Source organism: Haplochromis burtoni, unplaced genomic scaffold, assembly GCF_018398535.1.
Source record: "Haplochromis burtoni strain Fernald_Lab_line unplaced genomic scaffold, NCSU_Asbu1 Contig_13, whole genome shotgun sequence".
In the NCBI taxonomy this organism is placed as follows: Eukaryota; Metazoa; Chordata; class Actinopteri; order Cichliformes; family Cichlidae; genus Haplochromis; species Haplochromis burtoni.
The window spans coordinates 1222881-1245392 of NW_024582374.1; the positions used below are offsets into that span (position 1 = coordinate 1222881).

The 22512-nt window shown below is 39.1% G+C and overlaps 1 protein-coding gene across 3 annotated transcripts in view; it reads left to right on the plus strand.

Annotated features, from left to right (window-relative positions):
• The window catches only part of LOC102312692, a 129745-nt gene that overhangs the window by 102844 nt on the left and 4389 nt on the right, over positions 1–22512 (plus strand). For all 3 annotated transcript variants that reach the window (XM_042216188.1, XM_005919787.3, XM_005919789.2), the window contains exon 4: positions 17213–17418. In XM_042216188.1, the coding sequence (XP_042072122.1) occupies positions 17213–17418 (206 nt within the window). The remainder of the gene's footprint in view (positions 1–17212; positions 17419–22512) is intronic.

The window sequence follows — 22512 nt, forward strand, 5'->3', positions numbered from 1 at the left end:
GCTATTGATGAACAGAATGTATGTTATCCAATCATCTGATAAGGGGGCCCAGGAAAGAGTGAAAATGGTAAGCAACTGTTATTTTTTTCGGCAATGACACTGCAAAAGTGTGTCGCATCAAAATATGATAAGCAGAATTTAAAGGAACAACAATACAAGAGTTCTTCTTAAAATCGGATGTCCCTTTCCTGTAGCAAGATGTGATATTTATTTATACTTGAACTCCAAGGAAACCTTTTTCCAGATGTCCAGACCCAAAGTATTAAGATTGTCTCCTAACAGTGGTTCATATCGAGACCTGGAATATCTACATTATTGGACATTAAATGAACAGTCAGTTCTCTCCATCAGAATATCAGATGTGGGGGGGAAGGGGGGGTTAAACTTGAGCAACTTTGGCAATGCCCAAATGTGTATCTCCAGGTTTGGGAATCTGCTAAAAATCAAGGCTTGTGGGCTTGATTTTGTGAGCAGCAGTCTGACAAACCATGAACCTGTGGCAGTATGATTGAACATGTGCTGGAGCAGGTTTGTTCTACAATAGCTTAAACTCAAACTCACAAATTAGAATTTAACAGATGTGCTGTTAATGTTTTGTTGCCAGATACCACAAGGTCAAAGGTCTTGTAGAGCCCATGCCTCAGCTGCTGGCAGCCGTTTTAGCAGAACATAATGGACCAACACCACATCATTCCAAGATGGCATAGTGTTTTGACTCATAAAGTCACATGCATGAAAAGGAAGACTGGCAGTCTTTTGCAGTAATCAGCAGCGATTTTCGACTGTGGTTTTAATCCTCTCTATAGTACATGCAGTTAAAAATGTCTGGTGTTTCTCTGGGTTTAGAAAAATAACCAAACTTCCAGCAATAACTCATTTCCTCCAGATACTCCTGTACTGTATTTCACTGCATTCTTTCTTTGTGGCTAAGTTTTCATGAAGAGAGACTGTATGTATATGTAATTCACATTGATGCAGGGCCAAATACTTTGTAATATTATTATTATTATTATTATTAATAATAATAATAATAATAATAATACATTTATTTATAAAGCGCTTTCAGACAAAGTGCTGTACACCTATTTGAAAATAAAGAGATAAATAAATAAAAGTGATGCATAGCAATACAAAAACGATAAAAAGGATTAAAAAAAACCCCTAAAAGGTAAAGAATTAAGACACGTACGATAGGGTGAACAAGTGGATGTTCAACTTAGCTTTAAAAACCTCCACAGAGCATGCCTGCCTAATATCTTGAGGGAGGTTGTTCCACAAAAACGGGGCACGAAAAGAAGAAGCACGTTCCCCGATATTTTTTTTTCTGGCTCTAGGAATCTTTAAAAGGCCAGAATCCTGGGATCGGAGAGCACGGGATGGAACATAAGGGTGCAAAAGATCAGAGAGGTGCCAAACTATTTAAAGCCTTGTAGGTGAGCAGCAGGACCTTGTAAGTGTTTGTAGAACCACCACAAAAATAAAAAAGGAGACATTGTAAGCCATGCTAGTTTGTTTGTATCAAAAAGTATCTGTAGTTTTGGGGAATGGGAATTGGCATTGGCATGAACTGTAGTTAGCAATGAACTGTACTTCCTTTTCCCCCCCACTTCTTACGTTTTACATTTGTTGCTCTACTATTTGTGGCACTTGTGTGCTACATTATTATCATCGCCTCAGAAAGCTGCCGGAAATGTGTGGCAGTGTTCATGTACAAGACTCTTAAAGGTAATATATATGCCACAATGTGGAGTTTTAGTTATTTTAGTTAGTCACTTTTTTCTAGTTTTCTATCCTCGTCTTAGTCCCTTCGTTTTTTATTTAGAAATCTCCATTTCTCGTATACTTCAGTTAGCTGAAATTCCATACTTTGTTCTTTTGTGCTGTTTCAGTCATAATCAGCTTTGCTCTCCAAGATCGTCTTGTTCGCATACTTTGGCTTTTCCTTTGTGATATTATTGATCTCTCTGTGTTTGACTTTTCGGACTTCTTGTGGATTTTGCCTTCTGCCTGTACTTTACTGGATTTGTTTGCCCTACTGCCTGATAGCCTTGGCCTATTTTATGATTAAAGATTTGGATTTTGGCTTTTTTTGCTTCTCCCTGCTACCCCTTGAGCATTTTTGCTGTCACCATCATGGTGTTTTGAAACCAGACATGACGTGCAGGGGGGGAACTGATGAGTTTTTAAAAGCATGCCCATTGGCTAATGAGCATAGCCCATAATTGAGACCATAAAGTGATCAGTAAAATGCTTATGGAGGAAGAAACCCTTTGGGCTGTTTTCCCTTAAGTTCTCTCTAAGTCTTTTTGCAACCACAAGACTCTCCCCCTACTGACCATTAAATAATTTCAAATTTAAGCATTTCTGATTTGGTTTCACTTTCAGACCCAGAAGCTATGCCCATCTTTTAAACTATCTATGCCTCGGAATAAACATAGGGATATGGGAATAAGACTGGGAATGGAGACAAGTCAGAACGTGTAGACAGGGAAAAGAAAAACCTTATCCTCTACTTGTGTGGTATACACACTGAACACGTTGGTGAATGAATCAGAATTAGTATGCAAGTGAACTGAAGCAGTGTCCCAGATCGTTCCCATCGATAATGTGCAGCGTTATCCACATTTTGAACACTCTTTGTCATTGCCGGTATATCAACATCTATTGTTGTCATTCAGAATGACTACAAGTCATTATCATTAGTTCTTAGAAGCAATGCATTTTCTGTATTTCATATGAATTCAACAAACAATGCCTTTTTGCTATATACAGTGGTATTCACAGGATAACTTTAGCACTTTATTGTTTCTGCAGTAGATCTAAGAAGCTTTTTAGACACAAGTAGCATCAATAGGCCTGATGTCATTGTATTTAGTTTCATATTTCCATGCTCTATAGGTCTGGATGCTATGGCCTAGATAGGTTTACCTAGTTATGTCAATCTATCCTTTTCTGTAGTTTAGCGTTTCACTGGAATGGCTTTTAGCTCATCCAGGGAGAGATCAAAAACTGCTGTTAGCTTAGAGGCATTAACCTGCATAGTGATAGTGCACAGAGATATACCACGGCATGATGTCATGTTTTCTGTCTTATCGTAGGCACTTAGTGTACAGCATGAGGCCCCTTGTGTCCTGTACTGTGTGTGTTTGGCTTCATTACAGATTGTGGTGATGAGGCAGTGTTACCTCCAACAAGCCTTATCATGTACAGTTTTACAGTTTCCTTGTTTCATTGGTGGAAGTATGAGAAGTGGGGTGTCACACTAGAGGAAGTAGGCCAATTAATCTCCAGAACCCACCACCACATTTTTCACTGTTACCCACTAACCAGGAGTTTCTCAAAGTGGAATCCCTGGAGAGTTTGTAGTGGCTGTTTGCTTGGGGGGAGGATCCTGATGCGCTGGTTTGAGGCATGTATGAGTTCTAGTGCTGTCTCCTGTCCAAACCCTCAACCAAACAGTTTCTGGGTTCGAATATATATATCCTCACTTTTGCGTATCATGTAACAGATCGGTCTTATTTTACATCATAATAAACATTGTAAGCCCAGCCACAAACAAAAATGCTGCTAATTCGGGATATAATCTCAGTAATTACATTTGCCCAGGGCTGTACATTTGATCTATTTGAAATTATACTCAGCGTAAACATTTGTTTGCTTTCTCACTGGTACTCGAAACCAATATCTGTGCACTGTTTGAAAAATATATGTTTACGTTTATATGATACCAGCCAAATTTAAACACATAAAATAAACATCTAAATATTAGACATCCATCGTGTATGCATTTTAGATGCTTGGACGTGGAACTTGCCATCGGACATCACTTTTTGTCTCACCTGTAATTTACACTGAATACGTCCCATTATGAACACATTATGCTTTAACATCACCTAGGCTGTGCTTTACACATGCAGCAAGCTTTAAATGTATGTGTACTATGTTTTATGAAATGTTGACCTATGTGGATAATTTTTCATGAAGTTTATTCACCTCAACTTCAGAAAGCAGCTGACCTTTATTTGAACCAGGTTTGTATGAGAGGCAGGCTTTTAAGTCCATTTCATTGATTGGAATAAATGGACATGGTTAAGTAGAAAGCCTCACTCTGATACACCTCCTTTAGCTCTTTTAGATTAGAAATTGAAAAGATTCGTCGGCCTGTGCATGAAACTTTTTTTTTTATAAGAGCAAAGTATTTTTTGTGTATAAATATATGGTCATCATACCAACTACCCAACTCACCCAGGGTGTCACGTCTTTCCTAGTCTACTTTTAAGGTTAACATAACATATCATTTCTTTATATGTGAAGAAAATGGGAATGGGAATCCAGGTTAACGGGTTGTAACTTCTAATAACAGTGATAAGATTTATTTCTTCATCATTTTCTAAGGTTTCACTTAGAGTCAAAGCAGAGCTGCCCCTGTACAGCCCTCACTGCCCTGTGGCTCCCATTTGTGCTGCTACAGGACAATAAATCATAATGATTGACAGTTCTTGGTATAGCATTTCTTTGAGAATTAAATATGTTTTCAAACTGAAACTCGCAGTTTTAAAATTGGAATACAGTAAAACAGCACTGTGGTCTCAGATCATCTTCACTCTGTCCACATACCAAGGAGTATCTTGTGGTCAAACTATTTGATGTAATATTTCATACATTTCTGATGCTGTTATCAAGCGGCTAGAGTACATCAAAGGGGGCCACTACTGGTCTTTAGATTGACTGCCTGCTGGTGTCCACATTGTTTTTAATAGGCTCTTCGCAGCGGGCAGCAATACTACCGTTTGTGTTTCTCGGCCCTTCTCCTCGACTCCCTGATGCTTCCTGTGTTCTGTGTCTGTAACTAAAACTGAAAGAATACAGAGGTTTTCCTACTAGAGGGCTGCGTTAGTCCATTTGATCAGGAGTCTTGTTCATGTCTGTTACATCAAAGCAAAACAAACTGTATAGTTAATAGTAAATAGTTATGGGGGTTTTGATAAAGTCCAAAGCAGAAATATACAAAAAGGAAGCATTGAAATGGGCAGCATGATGACACGGTGGTTAGCACTGCTGCATCATAGCAAGAAGGTCTTGAGTTCAACGCCACCATTTAGCCGTGGCCTTTCTGTGTGGGGTTTGCGTGCTATCCCCACGCACTTTGACTTTGTCCCACTGTTCAAAGAGATGCAATCAGTGGGGTGGGTTAGTTTTTGATTCTTACCCATAGGTGTGAATGTGTGTGGGAATGGTTACCTCTGTCTCTATGTTAGCACTGGGCCAGATTGGCAACCTGTCCAGGGTGCACCCATATCTGTACCTACCTCTTACCCTTATGTAGCTGGGATTGGCTTCAGCCCACCCGTGACCCTGAATTGGATAAACGGAAGAGAATGGATGGATGAATGGAAACAATGTAACAAAACTATAACACAAGTACCTGTGGTTGGTTTTGAGCCTTGAAGAGACAAAAATAGAAGAGTCTGCAGCATGCGTTGGTATGTGTTTGTATTTCTTGGTAATTTCTGATGATAAACCATTCCACGTTTTCAGCTCTCAGTACATAACAGTGACAGGAAGTGCAAAACAATTTCTGGATAAGATGTTATAGCTGTGGCCAGTTAGAAATGGGCTTTATTTTGAACTTTTTGTAGATTTTTTTTAATTACTTGATCACAACACATACAATACTTGTTTTTGTTAATAATAAAAAGCTTTTTTTTATTTGCAGCCAGTATAGATAATTCCCAGTTTACAGTGCAGGTAAATATAGTATATTTATCATTTGCATGCATAGCTGTCCCTTCTTGATATGAAACAAGAGGAAAATCGGTGAAGTGGCCCTTAAAAGCATTTTGTGGGTCAACAGGTAATTGTTAAATTCGAATTGTAATTTAATTGCAATAGAATGAAAATGCGTAGTGATTAGTATGAAATCTTAGGGCTAAAATATAATTCACTCAAACACATTGACTTAGTGCAGTGTAGCACCAAGCTTCACTCTTAAGAGGAGCAATATACTGCTGTGAGTTTTAAGTATTCCCTCTGATCCAGTCAACTGAAAACCTGCCCTGAGTGAATTTTCGGATATTCTCAATGTATGCCAATATTCATGAACGGGTAAGTCCGAATTGACCAGATGGGAAAGTTGCTAATGTAAACCTTTAATTTTGATGTAAATCAAATTAATTGAAAAAAGTCAGGAGAAGCAAAAAAAAAAAAGAAGGAAAAAAAAACTTCTGGAGCTCAAGGCTATGCTGGCTTTACCTGTCTGAAAGGGAGCAATGAATAATTTGATCACATTTTTCATCTCACCCGAGTGCTGAACAAACAGGAATCTGTGATTAACAGTTTTAATTAGGATTCTAACTTGACAAATTCTTACAGCCTCGCAACGTTCCTAAGATGTATAAATCACTGGCCTGGGATCATCAAGCTGCCTCTTAAGTGAATGTGCCTCAAGATTACTTTGTGATTCCACAAACTGTGAGTCAGCCGAGGCTGAGCGTGTGTAACTAATCCTCTTCCCACCACATGTCAGGTGGAGGAAGTTTATGTCCACTCAATGAGCTGACTACCCTGCTCAGGTATTGGACCCTGGTGTTTTTTTCCCCCTCTCTGTTTCTTCTTCGACTCTTGAAAGCTCGATGTCAAAACTGAGAGGAGCCCGTGTTCCTTTGCCTCCAGAGTGTCAGATGTCTACACACCTGGATTATGAGGTCACTGGAAAAAAAAAATAGTGGACTGGTAGATGAGGATCATTTACAGATGCCAGTTAGGGTTAGAAAATATGAAATTGTCCTCTTTTTGATGAATTATTTAATCAGAGTTTTTAAAAAACCTAGTTCTTCTGAATTAAGTACTTTTTAAAGTAGGTTTTGATTTTATAAAATAGAAAGATATCTTTTTCCTGTAAACAATAGCTTTTACCCTAAGGGAATTTAAATTGAAATAAAGCCTAAAGCATTTTGTTTGAGCATAAAATCTATTCTTGTTCAACAAAACAGGATTAACGGTAAAATGCACAAACTTCTCTTATGTGAGGTAGCAAAGACTCATTCCCCTTAACCATATATGGACCAATCTTAATATTCGTATGTGCATAGTAACCTATCAAAGGCCCATTTGGAGCCATGAGAAACTCTGGAGGGTCATAGAAAAAAACGACCCTCCAGTGTTTTCAATGTCCAAACACTTGAAACAAAAAAGTTTACAGAATTAAAACTCAGTAACCTCATTTTGTTTTCATCCTTTTGGTTTTTCAAGGTGATGTTGCATTAAGAGGGATTTCATCCTAAAAGAAAAATGAGAAAAACTGTGGCCCCAGACAACTTCCCTGTGGAAGACCATACTGTAGCATACTTCACTCAGAAAAGCAAAAAAATTAAAGGTCGTGTTCCATCATATAATTAGTTTCTCAAGTTCAATAAAGAAAGCGAGGTCTGACCCGTTAACTACTGATTACATTAATTGAAACTCTGCTGGAATATGAATGAATTAAATTAAATTTAAATCTTTGAATTAAATTAAAGATTTGGTGTTCAACTTGTTTATTCCCAATTATGGAGCAGAGCACTTTTTTCCTACTTTTCCCTTTAATCACTGTGCACTAAGTGTAAATTTATAGCTATAAAAAGTGCTGCACTGTAATTTTGCAGCACTTTGGTTAGTAATGGATGAAGACACACACCATCCCTCAGCCCCCATGACCCGCCCTAATGCCAAATTTAAACATCAGTAATGTGCACTGGTGTCTGAAATTCCATTGTGAAATGTTAAATTTAAATCTTGATGATATGCATCGTAACTATTGTAATCAGACACCCCAAGCTTCGCCTCCGTTATTAATTGTCCAAAGCATAATGATTTATTGTAGTCCTGCAGTAGGATTATTAATTTTCTGGTTGATTATACCTGTGGGCGGCAACAACGCTGTTCTGCATATAAGCATCTGCTAAATGAAAAAGTATTCTTCACATGAAAATATGTCCTTGGAGAAACAGCAGCTCATTTTTAGTTTAATCAAACATATGTAAAAGTACTGTTGATTATGGATACAGTGGCATGTATTCAGAGGGGAAATGTATAATGAACATTACTTAATGATTTTTTTTTCTTTGTTCAGACTTGTTATTGAAACAGAAACTTCATTGTGTATGCGGTTAACTCCAACTGTTGCTCTTTCCAATCAGTTGCACGCCGTGACTTGGCAAAGCCTTTCGGCCCTGCATCCCAAACTGCACCTGCACCGCAACAAATATATGGCTCTGCTGTGACACTGGCGGTTTGCATTCCAAAGGAACGGCAGAGAGTGACAGAAGTGTGTGTACAATACAAACCGCTCGCAGCCAGGCAAGTCTGGGTACGCCCGGACTGCAAACTGCAGGCCAAGTTCAAACTTCACTCAAAGAAATCACTGGGATCTCAACACTTAGAGGAATGCACAGGTGCAGACACTCAGCAGCAGACAATCACAGCCAACACTTGATCAGTTTGACACTTTGCAGGGCCAGGGCCAGTGGCAAGTTCCTGTGGGAGTGTGATTGGGGCCCACGTAACAAAGGAAACAAGTCCACTGATGCCCCCCCAACCCTTCCCTGTATTTGTGCAGTAACCTGGCTGGTTGAATCCATCTCCACTCTTCTGCTCATTTACAGCCACACAGCTGATGGTTGTGTAATAACACTTTTACTCTGATAAGCTTGGCATGAGTATCCACTGGCATATTAATCTGTCCATGTCCAATTAATCAATGCTGGATTACATGTTGATGCTCTTAGCTGCAGGCTTCCACTTACATTTACTGATATCAGGATGTTACTTTTAATAGAACAGAGCACATTGAGTTAATTTCTTTGGCACCAAATAGATGTTTTTGCACTTCATTTTGGTTTAACATGATCAGTCAGGAGAGAATGTATGAAGAGCTCTGTTTGCAGCTTCATTGATCACAAGAGATATTACTGTCGATCAAATAAATTTTCTCATGACTTTCATTAACCAAATTAAATTAAATATGCAATTAACGAGCCTCCCCGATAAAATTGGGAGGAAGGGGACATGATGCAGTACTTTAATGATACTGATTAGGATTGCTGCTTAACATCGCAGCAGTCTTATGCTAAATCAGGCTTGTTTGCAATACCACATCTGACACATCAGTGCTGAGAAGGGAAGACAGCACAGTGCTCACCCCGTCCTCTCTGGCCACTAAGAAGGAGAGGCAGATTAATTAACAGACCTTTGCAGCCAATGAAGACAGGTGGCAATAATCCTGACAAGCGACAGATCTGAAGCCTCTCATACAAAACCAATTTCAACTGAGCTCCATTTTTCAAAAGCTCATCAGGGTGAAGAACGAGAGAGTTGAACCCGTGTGGCTGCAGAATTTGTTTCTCTCTGATTGCCTTGTCAGGATATCTTATCCGATGGCAGATGACCAAAACCCCACCCTTCATAGACAAACTCTCCCTCTTTCTGTCTCTCTGACACACAATCTGTTCCACACAATGCATCCTCTGTTTTCCCACTCACATGCGGTACCTTACACTTCCCCACAAGGACGCACATTCAGCCACAATCAACCAGTCGCCAAGTTACTCATCAGTAGTTTGAGACTAGCAAGGGCATTTGAAATGAATATGAGAAACAGACAGAGGCAGGCAACATCATTATTTTTTTTTGGAGACTTATATGACCAATATCACAGACAGGCTTCATCAACCTGAGCCAATACCATAATTAAGCTAAAGCTCGTTTGATGAGTTGTTTGAAAACAATGTCTCTCTCTAGTCATTTTAACACACCAAGTCTGTGAAAGGGTGTTAAATATGCATGATGCTGCGCTGCTGAGGTAAAAGAAAGGGAAATACATTAGTGGGTTTGTTGAAAGCTGGGCCTAATTAACCCTGCTATTATAATATGGGAAAGAAATGTCAGATCATTGTAACGTGATGCCGTTTGGCTGATCTGTACAAACCGCATGGTTAGATTTATGCATTGTTGCTCACATTCTCACACAGTACGTGTCGGGTTTACACAATACAAGAGAAAAGGCTTAAAGAACCAGACAGTCGGGTTAGAATCTCAGGTAACAAGTACAGGAGGAGGTAAAAAGACCAGGTTGCATTGCAGTTCTGGCTCTCACACAGTGATCGTACTACAACCCCTGGCAAAAAATTTGAAGGATGTTCATTCAACTTTTTTTGCTTCATAGGAAATGACACAAAGCTATTTGGGACTTCAAACAAATTCAATTATAATATTTCAATTAATGGTATGATTGGTTTTACAGATTAAGTAGAGGAAAAATTATGGAATCATCAAGAAAGACATCACTATCAGCTTTAACACTCTTTGCTTGAGACCAACTTCTATCGCTGGCATAGCAACAGTGTGAGCGAATGATTGCCATCTCTCCTGGTTTTTCACTTGACATCCAACCCATATCATAAACGAGCGGGTAAATGTGCTTGTTTTTTATAGGCATGTCGCTTTAAGTTTGAGTTTTTTGCCACACTTTGTGTTGGATTTCCTTCTTGAAGGAGTTGTGTAACCCTTTCCATTGTTTCAGTCTGGTGCAAAATCATGTTAAGGTCTCTGAGATTATCATCTATACATTCAGGTATTTAGATTAGAAAAACACATTTCAATGTAACGCTGTCATTTTTTTCCTCAACACTGAGTGATTCAGTATTTTTTTCCCTTCATGTGATCTAGAAAAGATTTCTGAATTACAGTAATTTAATTTAAATTGATTCAGGAATGTTAGATTAAACCAGGATGTTCATCAATAAAACAAAAAGAGTTTTCTTTGATCTAATTGTTTCCTACAAAATAAAAGAGCCGAGTGAATATCCTACAAGTGTAGTGATTCTATCATTATTGTCAACTGCCGTACTTTTAATTTAACACTGAAGAGGTGCTGACCTCACGCTGAAGGAAAATCACCAGGACTGTGATAATAATTATCTTTAACATTGTAGGGTTTAATTTACTTGGGAATAAAATGCACTTTGTTTATCTAATTACTAGAAAGAAGTATGTCTGCACAGAATCAGTGGCTAAACTATGCGTGCATCAGTCCTGCTTCCGTGCACCTCCTAAAGGCTAATCTTGAGCCAGTTAAAACCCTGTAGCGTAGAAATAAAAAACCACTTTGTTAGGAAATTTAAGAAAAATCTATCTGCCTGCCTAAGAAGGCTTTGGTGTATATATTTGTTGGTACTGGGATGACTGTGAGTAAACTGTGTTCACAAACTGTTTGTACTGTAGCACCTGGTCTGAACTTGTTTTGCACATGACAAATACACATATTGTTATTAATATAGAACTGAAACTTTTGAAAAAAGCAACCAAAAACTAAACTTGATTAAAAATCAGAAAATAAAATGAATAAAAATTAATGAGTAAAATTCATACTTTTTCCTGTTATTTAAAGAATTACACTCCTTTTTAATTCATTACAAGTGCTGCTTTATAAACCTAAAATATCTGCAACATAAAAGTTGAAAAGAGTCAGCTGCAGTTTAAATTGAAGGCTCTGATTCTCACTGTTTATCTTGGTTGTTGTCTTTGATGTAATGAGATTATTTGTCTGGACAGAATGGACCCCAGTTGGTTTACTGCAGTGCAATCACCAGCACATTATAGTAATGTTACTATCCATTGGAAATTAAGTACATAATAATGTGCTGCACTTGCATTAATGTGATTGATCGTGTCTGTTGGGGATATGCATACACAACAGTCTTTGCTTCCCTTTTCGGCTCTTTAGCTAACCCTCCTCAGGAGAACCTCAGTGGTCGATGATAGGATCCACCCCGACTGTCCAAACACTGCTCCCTCTGGGACATTAATTTCCAGCCAGTCCAATGAGTGAGTCAAAAGAGACAGCGCTCACTAAGCATGAAGATTAGGGAGTCGGGATTCAAACTTCTCAATTAAAAAAAGTCTCTTTTTTTCCCAGAGAGAAAGTATAATGGCAAATTAATTTCCCAGAGATTAATGTACAAGGTAAATATTTTAGTATAAGTAGTTATCTTCTAAAAAGTCAGAGGATCTACACCCCCTTTGCTCCCATCCCCCTTCCCTGCTCTCCCAGTGTGTGTTGAAACGGCTCAGATGCATAAGGAGTCTAATGAGAGAAGAGATTCCAAGCAGCCTGATGGCTCTCATCAATCACCTTTCTCCTTTGGATGTGTGATGCCGGCCGGGGGATGGGGCCACGGAGGGGTGGGTGAGTGGGGAGGGAAGGCATCAGGCTTTTAATCTCAATAAGTTAATAGACTTTCGAGTTTGGTCATGCTAAGTAGAACTTCATCCTTGTTGCTTGCAAACAAGCAGCACTTACACGGGAGACGGTCTCAGGAGCTGCTTGGCATTTCCATGTTACAGAGTTAATTTGTGTCACACCTGAAATTAGGAGATCTAACTAGAGTTTGTCGATACACCTATAAAGGCCAGTTAAAGGTTACTAAATACTGACGCAGCTTGGGGAACCCAATCTAGATATCTACTGTGGCAAGAGTAATGGATCTTAATGTTAATTAGACACTGGCCTTTCCAAGCAAAATAACTGTAACATATTACTCCTGACTGTATAATACCATCCCATCTCTCTGTGTAACGTATTTAACAGCCCAGTGTCTGGTAGGTGAAAGCATGTCGTTTGATTTTTGTTGTCTAATGGCTGTCAGCAAACATCTTGTAGTTCTGGCAGTAGTAGCTCGTTGTATCGTTCCAGACACCAGTAAAAAACTAGCTGCATAAGCTTTTTTTATGTGTGTTCGACAGTCAGTTTCCTAATATTAAGATTTTTGCCCAAAAAATCTCTGATTCCTTAGAAACACATTAGAACTTGAAAAAATTTGATTCCTCACAAAAAGTTTCAACAGTATAAAAAAAACAAAACACTTTATAATGTATTTAGCATTTTATGGATACTCATTCCTGTACTTTCAGCATTCAGCTAACCAGCACATCATGACATTTTCTGCAGTATTTAACAACTAGAAGTGCACTTTACATTTTTTTAATCTTTATGTGATTTTACTGAAAACATGAAAAATTGCAATATTGCTAGAGCAGCTCTAAGGCTGTAAGTTTGTTTGTTTTTCTACTTGTAAGTGAAATCAAAGACTTCATTTCGCTTCTTGTCCTCTTTCTGAATGTAAACGCTGCGTAAAAACCTCGATGAAACAGAAAAACATACAGACCTGGATCACATTATCTTCTGCCATATTACATCACCTGTAGCGGTTTGTTCCTCTCCAACACGTTATATTAAAACTTTGATGTTATTATTGGAGTTATGCGATGTAATATCGCCATGACAGTCCTTTAAATGATGGGCCAAACATTCTGACCATGACTTTATGAGGATTCTAACATATTTTTGTATAACACTGACGTGACAGCTGTGGTTCATTAATTATCTCCTTTGCTGGACATTGTGTATGAGTACTTCTGGAGGGAGAGGGGCTAATGTGGAAAATATGTAGAAAATGTATTTGGGTTGACAGTCGGGCTATTAATAATGATTGTGTTTGGATAAATAGTGCCCTACTTTCACAATCTGTAGAATCTAAATATTCCCAATAGGCTTCTTCCCTCCTGTATTGATTGATTAGTATAGTGTTTAAAGGTCATAGTCATAAAACATCAGGAGTAAATAACAGACTGATTTTTTTTTAATGTATTGCTTGTTGGGTTTTTAAATTATTGCTTCTCAGTGTAGTGTTTGGATTACCACGTGTTATTTGAATTTGGGATTGGCTGCAGAGCAAATGTAATTTCTGGCAAGACGGCGTTCCTCTCCATAAAGGGGCAGACCTGGGGGTAGATATCCTTTATGTACTGTGTTTGTAATCAGTTCCCTTCACGAAGACGATGCACCGCTGCGTCTCCTTTCTCTCTCCTCCCCAAAATACTCAAAACCTGCTTTCATTCTATGCAGAGTTACGTGGAGGCGAGACAGATGTGACTGGCTGTCTCCTTATTGTCGCCTTACTCAGCGTCTTCACAGATAATTAATTTGACGGAGAGCTTACAATAAAACACACTAAGACTGGTTTGGCCTTGATGTGACTAAAAGCTGCAGCCCGGTTGATGGATATGACGCTAACAGCTTCATTTCAGTCTGCCTTTTTAGGATTGTGTTCAAATGCTTTCAGTCTCGCAAACATTAAGGACTGACCACCACAACTGGGTTTTTTTTTTTAATAGCTTTCCTTATAAGGTTCCCAAAATAAAAGAAGATAGCCTTGGGAGTACAGTCATGTCTCGGTTTATGCAGACATTTATCTCAACGTCTGGAGTTTCTTTGGCAAGAACGATGGCTCGCAGTATATTCTTTTTTTATTTGTATTAATAAAAACATTTTCACCAACAGATATTTAAGAAAATTCAATTTCAGAAGAAGTCATTTCTGAATAACTAAATTACCTGACTATATCTATATATATATATATATATAAACCCCAAAAGGTGATTGGTTTTCATTTGGCTGCGACACTGCTCGACCTTGACAAGGAAAAAAAAACACCACAAAAGAACCACGAGAGAACACGAGTGGAAACCATAACCCAGTAATTTAATCAGATCAACCGAAATCAAAGGAGGCAAAAGTTCAGGATTTGAATGCAATGAAATGTATCAGCTTCTTAGAACCTACTGACATTGCTCACTTGTGGAGGAGCAAGCCTCGACAGAAAGGGCTGAGTAATGAAGATGGATGCATTCTGTTATCAGCCAGCCACTTACTGGGGCCTGATGTAACCTTAAACATTGAGGATAGCTCAGTTGCACAAAGAATCTAATTAATGAATAACAGCCATGAAAGAGGACAAGGCAAGTGTGCATTTGCAGATGAATTCCAGACGCTAATCAAACACTGTTTAAGTGGTTTGGTTTGTCTCCAGAGCGAGGCAATATTTGGACAGGACTTAAGGCACTGTTTGCATGCACACTTAATGACTGCATGCATTTTTTAGTGCTTATATGTGTCTGTTATGTGTGTGTGTGTGTGTGCTTTATCTTGCTTTCAGGTGTTATGTACAACCATGCCAAGCCTGAAGTAATGAAGCACTGAATGTGTAGAGCAGGTGTGAGGTTAAAGCATTAGTTTGAGTTTCTTCCAATATTAGGAGGTTTTGTTTAGTCTCTATTACAGGGTCAAAGTGCAGTTACTGTACTAGGATTTGGATATGAAGAAACTTTGTTCTGCTGCTCAGTGTATGCTGACTGCTTTAAGCTGGGGACACATTTACAAGCTAGAGTGCCTCTAATTTCTACGAGGTGGACAGCTATTAATCTCTATAAACTGAGATCTTTGTATGGATATACCAGATCTGTGGCGATCGCGTCAACATTTTTGTACTTCCATTTGTAGTCCAAGTTGTATTGACCAATCACAGCTGAGTAAGCATTGGCTGCATTTAGGTATTTCCATGTGGGCTGCAGAAGTGGCGCGCAGTGCTATCTTGAGACCATTCCCTATCGTCTAATGATGATTTATCCTTCATTCTTTCCCTGCGGGATGGTATTGCTCTCTCACTTATTCTCTGTTGTGGTCAAATGACACATAAATCAGTCGCTAGATGTCAACAATGTTATGCGCAGTTTTTCTTAAATCTGTTTTTACACAAGTTACTGCAAACTTTTCACAATACAAGTGTTTTCTCTGAGAGCTTTTGATGTGAATTTGCACAGGAAAGGTTGGGTTGTTTTAATCCATGAAGTTAACAGAATGGGAGGAGATTGAAATGACAAAAATCTGCCAGTGTTTCCATGTTTAACAGAAGAAATAATGAAAGGATATCTATCTTCAGACAATTCAAGGTCCGTCTCTTAGTTTTGTTGGGATTTCACTGTTCCTGTTCGTGTTTTAATATTAATGCGTTAACCACAGCTGGTAGTTTTAACATGAAGTATGTTCTCCAGTGAATCAGTCAGCACACTCCAGGCACTTAAGTTAGGTTTGGACAAGCAGTAACAGGCCATTATTTTAGTCAGCTAGAGAAATTAAAAACAAACTAATCCAAATCTGTGGAGTGCCTGAACCTGTTTTTTATGCCATTTTTTATGCTAATAATATTCTTTTTAATATCATGTCCTTTCACAGAGCCCCTGCTGTTATAACACCTTATTAAGACATGTTTCAACGTTTGCTTTGCCTTTATTGGCTCTTGAAATTAACCAATAGATGAAATTAGCTTGAATGATGTTTGATGTCTAAAGTATGCTAAATGTGGGTATTTTATTTCCTCTTTTGGAGAATAAAGAAAGTACAGTGTTGTTTAGGTGCTCTCCAGAGTTTATGGACTCAAGTCAAACATTTCATGTAAACTCAGAGAAAGTAATTTCCCCACAGGGATCAATAAAGTATACATTATTAAATGACAAAAATTTAAATTACAAACAATAAGATAAGAATGCAGATCATGTTATTGTGTTTCAAAATTGTGAGTCTCTATTTATGTAATCTTGCAAACTTCAGAGAAACTGCTTGAATTTGACTTTGGAGGATTTCACACTGAGCCAGAGCGCTCTGCACTTACCTGTCTGTGCTAACGTGGCGATAGTCATCGGCTCAGCTCACTTAACTCTTCGTGTCATAGATTTGCTGAGCTCATATTCAGGTAAACAAAACAACCTGAGCTACTGACTACAAAATATAATTTACCAAACCACTTAGAAGGACATAACGCATGCATAATATGCACACCCTTCACTTTCCAGGCGGGCAGTCTGGACATTATTAATAAACAGAGTGACGCTGACAGACAGGTTGACGGTTGGTCTTTGCTTTTACTTCATGTTCTCCTGTCTTTCTTGCATAACACTCTCAGCTTGACAGGACTCATTTTAATGCTTTCGTTTTATCCCTCACCAGTAGCATGAATATGTTGATGTCACGCACACACAAGCTCACATTCAGTCGAAATGAGCACAGGGTAATTGTACTTTTAAGTGGTGCTTTTCATCCACACTGTAGTTGAAGTTGTTCCGAAATAATCAGGGTGCTAAATTAAAAAATGAAAGTGTCGCAGGAACGTTATTGTAGCATTAAATATGAAGTTTACGCAACTTGAGCTTTTTTTACTGCTTTGAGCATTTAAAGTGGGTTCATCCAAACGTGATCACGGAGGTCAGAATCAAAAACATTTCTGCGTTTCTACATGTAGAATGAACGTTGTCACGAGGCTTCCTCTTTTGTGTCGTCCAGTACCAGCTGCAGAGGAGTTCCCCGTGGCGGTCGGTGAGCTTCCAGTGGCAGACGTGGCTTGTGCTGATCACGGCGACCGTTTTGATGAGTCTGGTGCCCTACGCTGTTTACTGCATGATGACGGCCTTCACCAGCCCTCCTCCTCCCAGCACCTTTAAAGTGGCAGCAATTTTCTTCGGTATACTGACAGAGACCCTGCTCATCAAGTGAGTGTGTTCTGTTTTACTGTGCATTTATTAACTAACTCATATGTGTACTGTTTTTTTCCCACCATGGAGTGCCCTTGGGCTGAACTCAGTCTAACACGGTCAGAATGATTAATGATTAAAATGGTGATAACATTCTTTCCGCACTCTTTCCACATTCTGTTCTGCTAAATGCATAAAACAATATTATCAAGTAACATTTCATTTTTATGTGAGTTTAAAAACAAGAAGCAGCGAGTGCCTGTGTCATCCAAATAATCATCTCTGAAAACATGTTGTTGTCTGACCCACAGCACCCTCCCACCTCTCTTGTTTTCACTTAGTCTCCTTTTCCATCTCTATATTGCTAATTGGAACGATGCCTGCGGTACTGTAAACCATTAGTAAATGAACAGTCTGTTTTTATTAACATCTTACTTGTAAATAATGCATTAGATTTCTGGCATAAACAATATCTACTCTCTGATTAGAAAGCAGCATATGGCAGGTCCTGTAATCAGATTACAGATACAGGTTATGTAACCTGTAATTGCCTAAATTAGTGATAAATATGTAATGGGTTACTTTGAATTATATTTCCTAATAATATTTTTGAAAATCAAGCTATGTTTTTAATGTGGCTTTGCCGACTTTGCTTAATTAAACTGGATGCTGGGATTCAGACAAGCTCCCCTGCTTAATAACATACTTTCTAAAATATGATGGTGGCAGTGGAAGTGACCCTCCAATCACCCTAAACAGCTTTCTGTGCCAGTAGCAAAATTAAAACTTTGTGTTCTACATGTGTCCTTCCTCTAGTATTTGTTTTAACTTGGAGGAAAAAAAAAGGCAGGCTGTTTGTAATTAACTCAACAAGGCTTCTAACGTTTTTTTCCCCCTTCCTCTCTCTCCATTAACCGCCCTTGCAAGGAATGTGGCTACTCAACTGGTAATTAATAAATATAGTGGTGGTAATGTGCTTCTGCATCATTATGTTGTTGAAGCCCTTATCCACACTAGTAATGAGCTGTAATTTTATGACAGGAAGTTGGTTTGTTTACAGCATGTTTGGCAGCGTCAGATGGGCTGCGTTCTCAGCAGATCTCAGCTGCAGGTATTTGCTTGATAATTAAGTCAAAAGAGGTTCAAATATGTTTTAGTTCAAATGCTCACACTCTTACAGGAACCATTCATGCTGACATGTGGTTTTCAGTGAGTAGCACATTGGAGCATCTCCTTTGTGCTATTCATGTTTCCATGTGTCTACATAACAAGTTAAACAGATGATCTGTTTAGGTCCATAATGTCCATAAGTATTTGGACAATGATGCATTGTCTTTTTTTGTAATTCTCGCCCCTGTAAAGAGCTACAGTCAGTGGATGTTAAATTAAAAATCAATCGAAAATAAGACTGAAGTTCAGACTTTCAACTTTAACTCAAGTGGTTTAACAATCATAGTCATTTTTACACACAGCCAAACCACTTTCCAAGGTTTAAAAAAAAAATTTAACTGTTGATGGACAAGCAGTTTGATATCCAAGTGAGCCTGCTTGCCTTGTATTTTCATGACAAAGTATGCAGATAAACAATCTGTAGTTGATTTCAAGTGTTGAAATTGAGGCCTAAAGAAATATCAGTGCTAGTGAGGAAGGCATTTGAACTATCATAGATTTAGTAAAAACGTCACGAGTGTCCAAATCAACAATCTGGGTCCTTCTTAAAAAGAGGCCTGTGCTGACCGGCTCAGTAACACCAACAGGTGTGAAAAAACTCAGTTCGATTAAAGTTGAACTACTTAAAGTTGAACTACTTAAAGTTGAACTACTAGTTATATTTTTCTGCTTTAATTGAAAGCCTACAACCAAGAAAGTGCAAACAACTTGTTACACCCAGGAAAAAGAAGGTCAGATTAGACAAACATCTAAAAGTGCCTGCACAGTTCTGGAAAACAGCCTTTGGACAGAAGCCAAGATGAAACTGGCACTGAAAGATGTACCAGAATGATGGGAAGAGAAAAACATGGAGAAGAAAAGGAACAGTTTGGGACCTGAAGCATACTACATCATCTGTAAAACATGATGTAATGTTATGGCATGGGCATGTATGGCTGCTAGTGGAACTGGGTCAGTAATGTTTTTATTGATGATGTCACTGCTGATAAAAGGAGCAGGATGAATTGTGAGGGGTACAGGGCAGCACTCTCTGCTCACGTTCACCCCAGTGCTGGAAAACTGGTGGGACGGCACTCATAGTGCAAATAGATAATAATCCAAAGCAAACCTCAAAAACAACCCAAGAGCTTCTCAAAGCAAAGAATTTAAAAATTCTTCAATGGACAAGTCAGTCATAAGATCTCAACCCAGTGGATCAACTTTTCAGTCATCGAGTTTTCAGTTGAGCCTCTGGAAATGGGGCACTGTGTGTAAAAAAGAAAGCTAATAAAATACTTTTTTAAAACCCTTTGAATGAATTAAAAGTGAAGGTTAAAATCCACCGTGGTGGTGTACAGAGGTAAAACTGCAAAAGTTGTTATTGTCTAAATAGTTAATGACCTAACTGTACATTATTACTGGTACAGTAAGAAGGTTAATGGGAGCCCTCATTAGGATTGGTGGTCTACACAGACCTTGTGTCTCATTGTGCTTGTGCTGCCTGGGATGTGCCAGTGTCCTGCTGCCCCTTGTCAGTGTGCATCTCAGTCACACTTCAGCCCCAAGGGTGGGAGCTCTAGTAAGGAACGACCCCAACTCACCCCCACCCACGACTCTGCCCGTTAGTCTGACAGACAGGGATAAGATGAAGATAAACAAGCAAAGAGCTCAGAATGACCTTTTATTGTCTGCATCATGTTGGATCCTTGTTGTGAACTCATTTGCTTAATTTGAGTTCACAACAAAAAACCAATGGGAGAAAATAAGTGCAGGACACAGGTTCATCTTCTATGGAGTTAAGTGCTAATTAGGGGGTGTATTTGACCATAAAACCTCGTCTTGCAAGAAAATCCACCAGTCAGTCCCTGGTAGATTATGACACCAATGAGAGACTCAAGGGTGAGTGGACTTGCACATCTTGAGGGTCCTACTCAGTAGCTACAGGGTGAACAACAAAAGGCAGAAGCCATTTGTTGCCTGCTACCAAAAGTGACAGACCCCGGGCGATCCAGAGACAAAGGCAGCTGCGGACGGACTCGCCAGATGTTGAACGACAAAAAGTTTTACTGCCCATAGAATGAAAAACCCAACAATCATATGACCCCCTATGAGCAAGCACTTTGGCGACAGTGGGAAGGAAAAACTCCCTTTTAGCAGGAAGAAACCTCCAGCAGAACCAGGCTCAGGGAGGGGCGGGGCCATCTGCTGCGACCGGTTGGGGTGAGAGAAGGAAAACAGGATAATCACTGGGAAGCAAAATGGAACTGAGATTAAAATCTGATTAATCACCCAGATCTGTGTAGTTGTTGTGTGTCAGCTACAGCATCTTTTGTTATGTAAGATTTATTTAGACGAAACCACGCAGCAGGTCCAGCTCCACATGTAAGCTCAACTTGACAATAATAATTTTATTTCACAGTTGAGTTCAAGAATACATTTTTGTTCATCTCATAAAAACTCGAACAATCCTTCTTTCAGCGATGCTCTGGCCTCCTTCCGGCATTTTGACCCTCCAAAATAATCTTCTTGCCTCCTCCTCGTGCTGCAGGTCTGTTATTGGACACATTCACGAAGTCACATGATATTTGTCAGACTTGAACTGCCTTTCAGAGGGCTGTCACACAGTATGCGCTCTCTCCTTCCTTTACTGTCATGGTGAGAGTTTGCGGCGCTGCGACAGTGCCCTGACCATGCAGCTCTGCGCTGTGAATTTTTATATGCCATTGCCTGGAGGTTAGAAACTCTCATTATGCCGTGTTAGATTTATTAAAATAGATTATGGAAATGTTAATTAAGTCATTAATTACATTATTTAAGCAGCATTGACAGATAAGGGAGTGTGTATGTGTGTGTGTGAGGGGGGGTGTCGAGCTCCCTGGGTGGTTTAAAAGGATGTGATTGGTGACAAGGGACACTGTGGAGATGGCGTCTAACCGCTAGCACTGACATGATACAAAGTGGCCTACACTGCTCTCTCACCTCACGCTACTGTCTACAGCAGTTTGCAGAGCTGCCTGAGGACGAATAGCTCATCGCCCTTTTACAGATTTAGAAGTGCACACAAGGCTACAAATGTGCTGCTTTTAAGTGGCCACTGCACGTAAGTTGAGCAGATTTGGAGACGAGTGCTCTGAGCGTACATTCTGCTTTACATTCTCGTTTTTTGTGAACGTTTGGACGAAGCATTCGCGCTGACATATGAGCAAAAGGCCTCAAACCAAATTTGCAAGCCGTTCCAAAGGAAAACACAACAGCACAATTGTAAGATGAATTACCCACGAGTTGATACCATGGACTCTCTTATCTGTTGACAGTTTAGTTACCACAAAGCACAAGAAATGTGTTTTCCAATTCTCTGAGAATTGAGCTTTTCTTTGTCCCATCAAACCTATATTAAGGGAGGGAAAATTGCTCTGATCACTCTTGATAAGAACAAATGATAGATGTTGTAAACAAGCCGAAGGCTTCAATTCTGATCTGAGGCATTGATTTGCCTCAGCAGCCAATTACTGTGGTGGGCCGAGGTTATGCATTCAGTGTACTGGGAAAAGGATTTTTTTTTGTCCACCTATTATTATTTTGTAAAATGCTAAATTAAAACAGTTTTTTTTTTTAATGGTTAAAAAATCCAGGTGGAAATAAGCAGTCTTCGCTTAGTTTTCGATCAGGTTGAAGGCAGCGCTGAAAGGTGAATGTCTTCATATTAAGTGGCTGCTGATTGTAGGAAATGATACAGTGTGTTGCTGCCTGGCCACGTCAGAGTCAAGCTATCATTGGGTTCATGTGACTGATGTAGAAGCACATCAGTCACATGAACCCAATGATCAGTAACTGATTACTGAGATAGTTGGTATGCACTGTGCCTACAAGAACACACTCATGGAAGGTCTCCCAAGACTGAAACATGCTTTTTTTCCTAGTGTCACAGTAGAATTTTACATTTTCAGCATTTTTTCTCTTTCT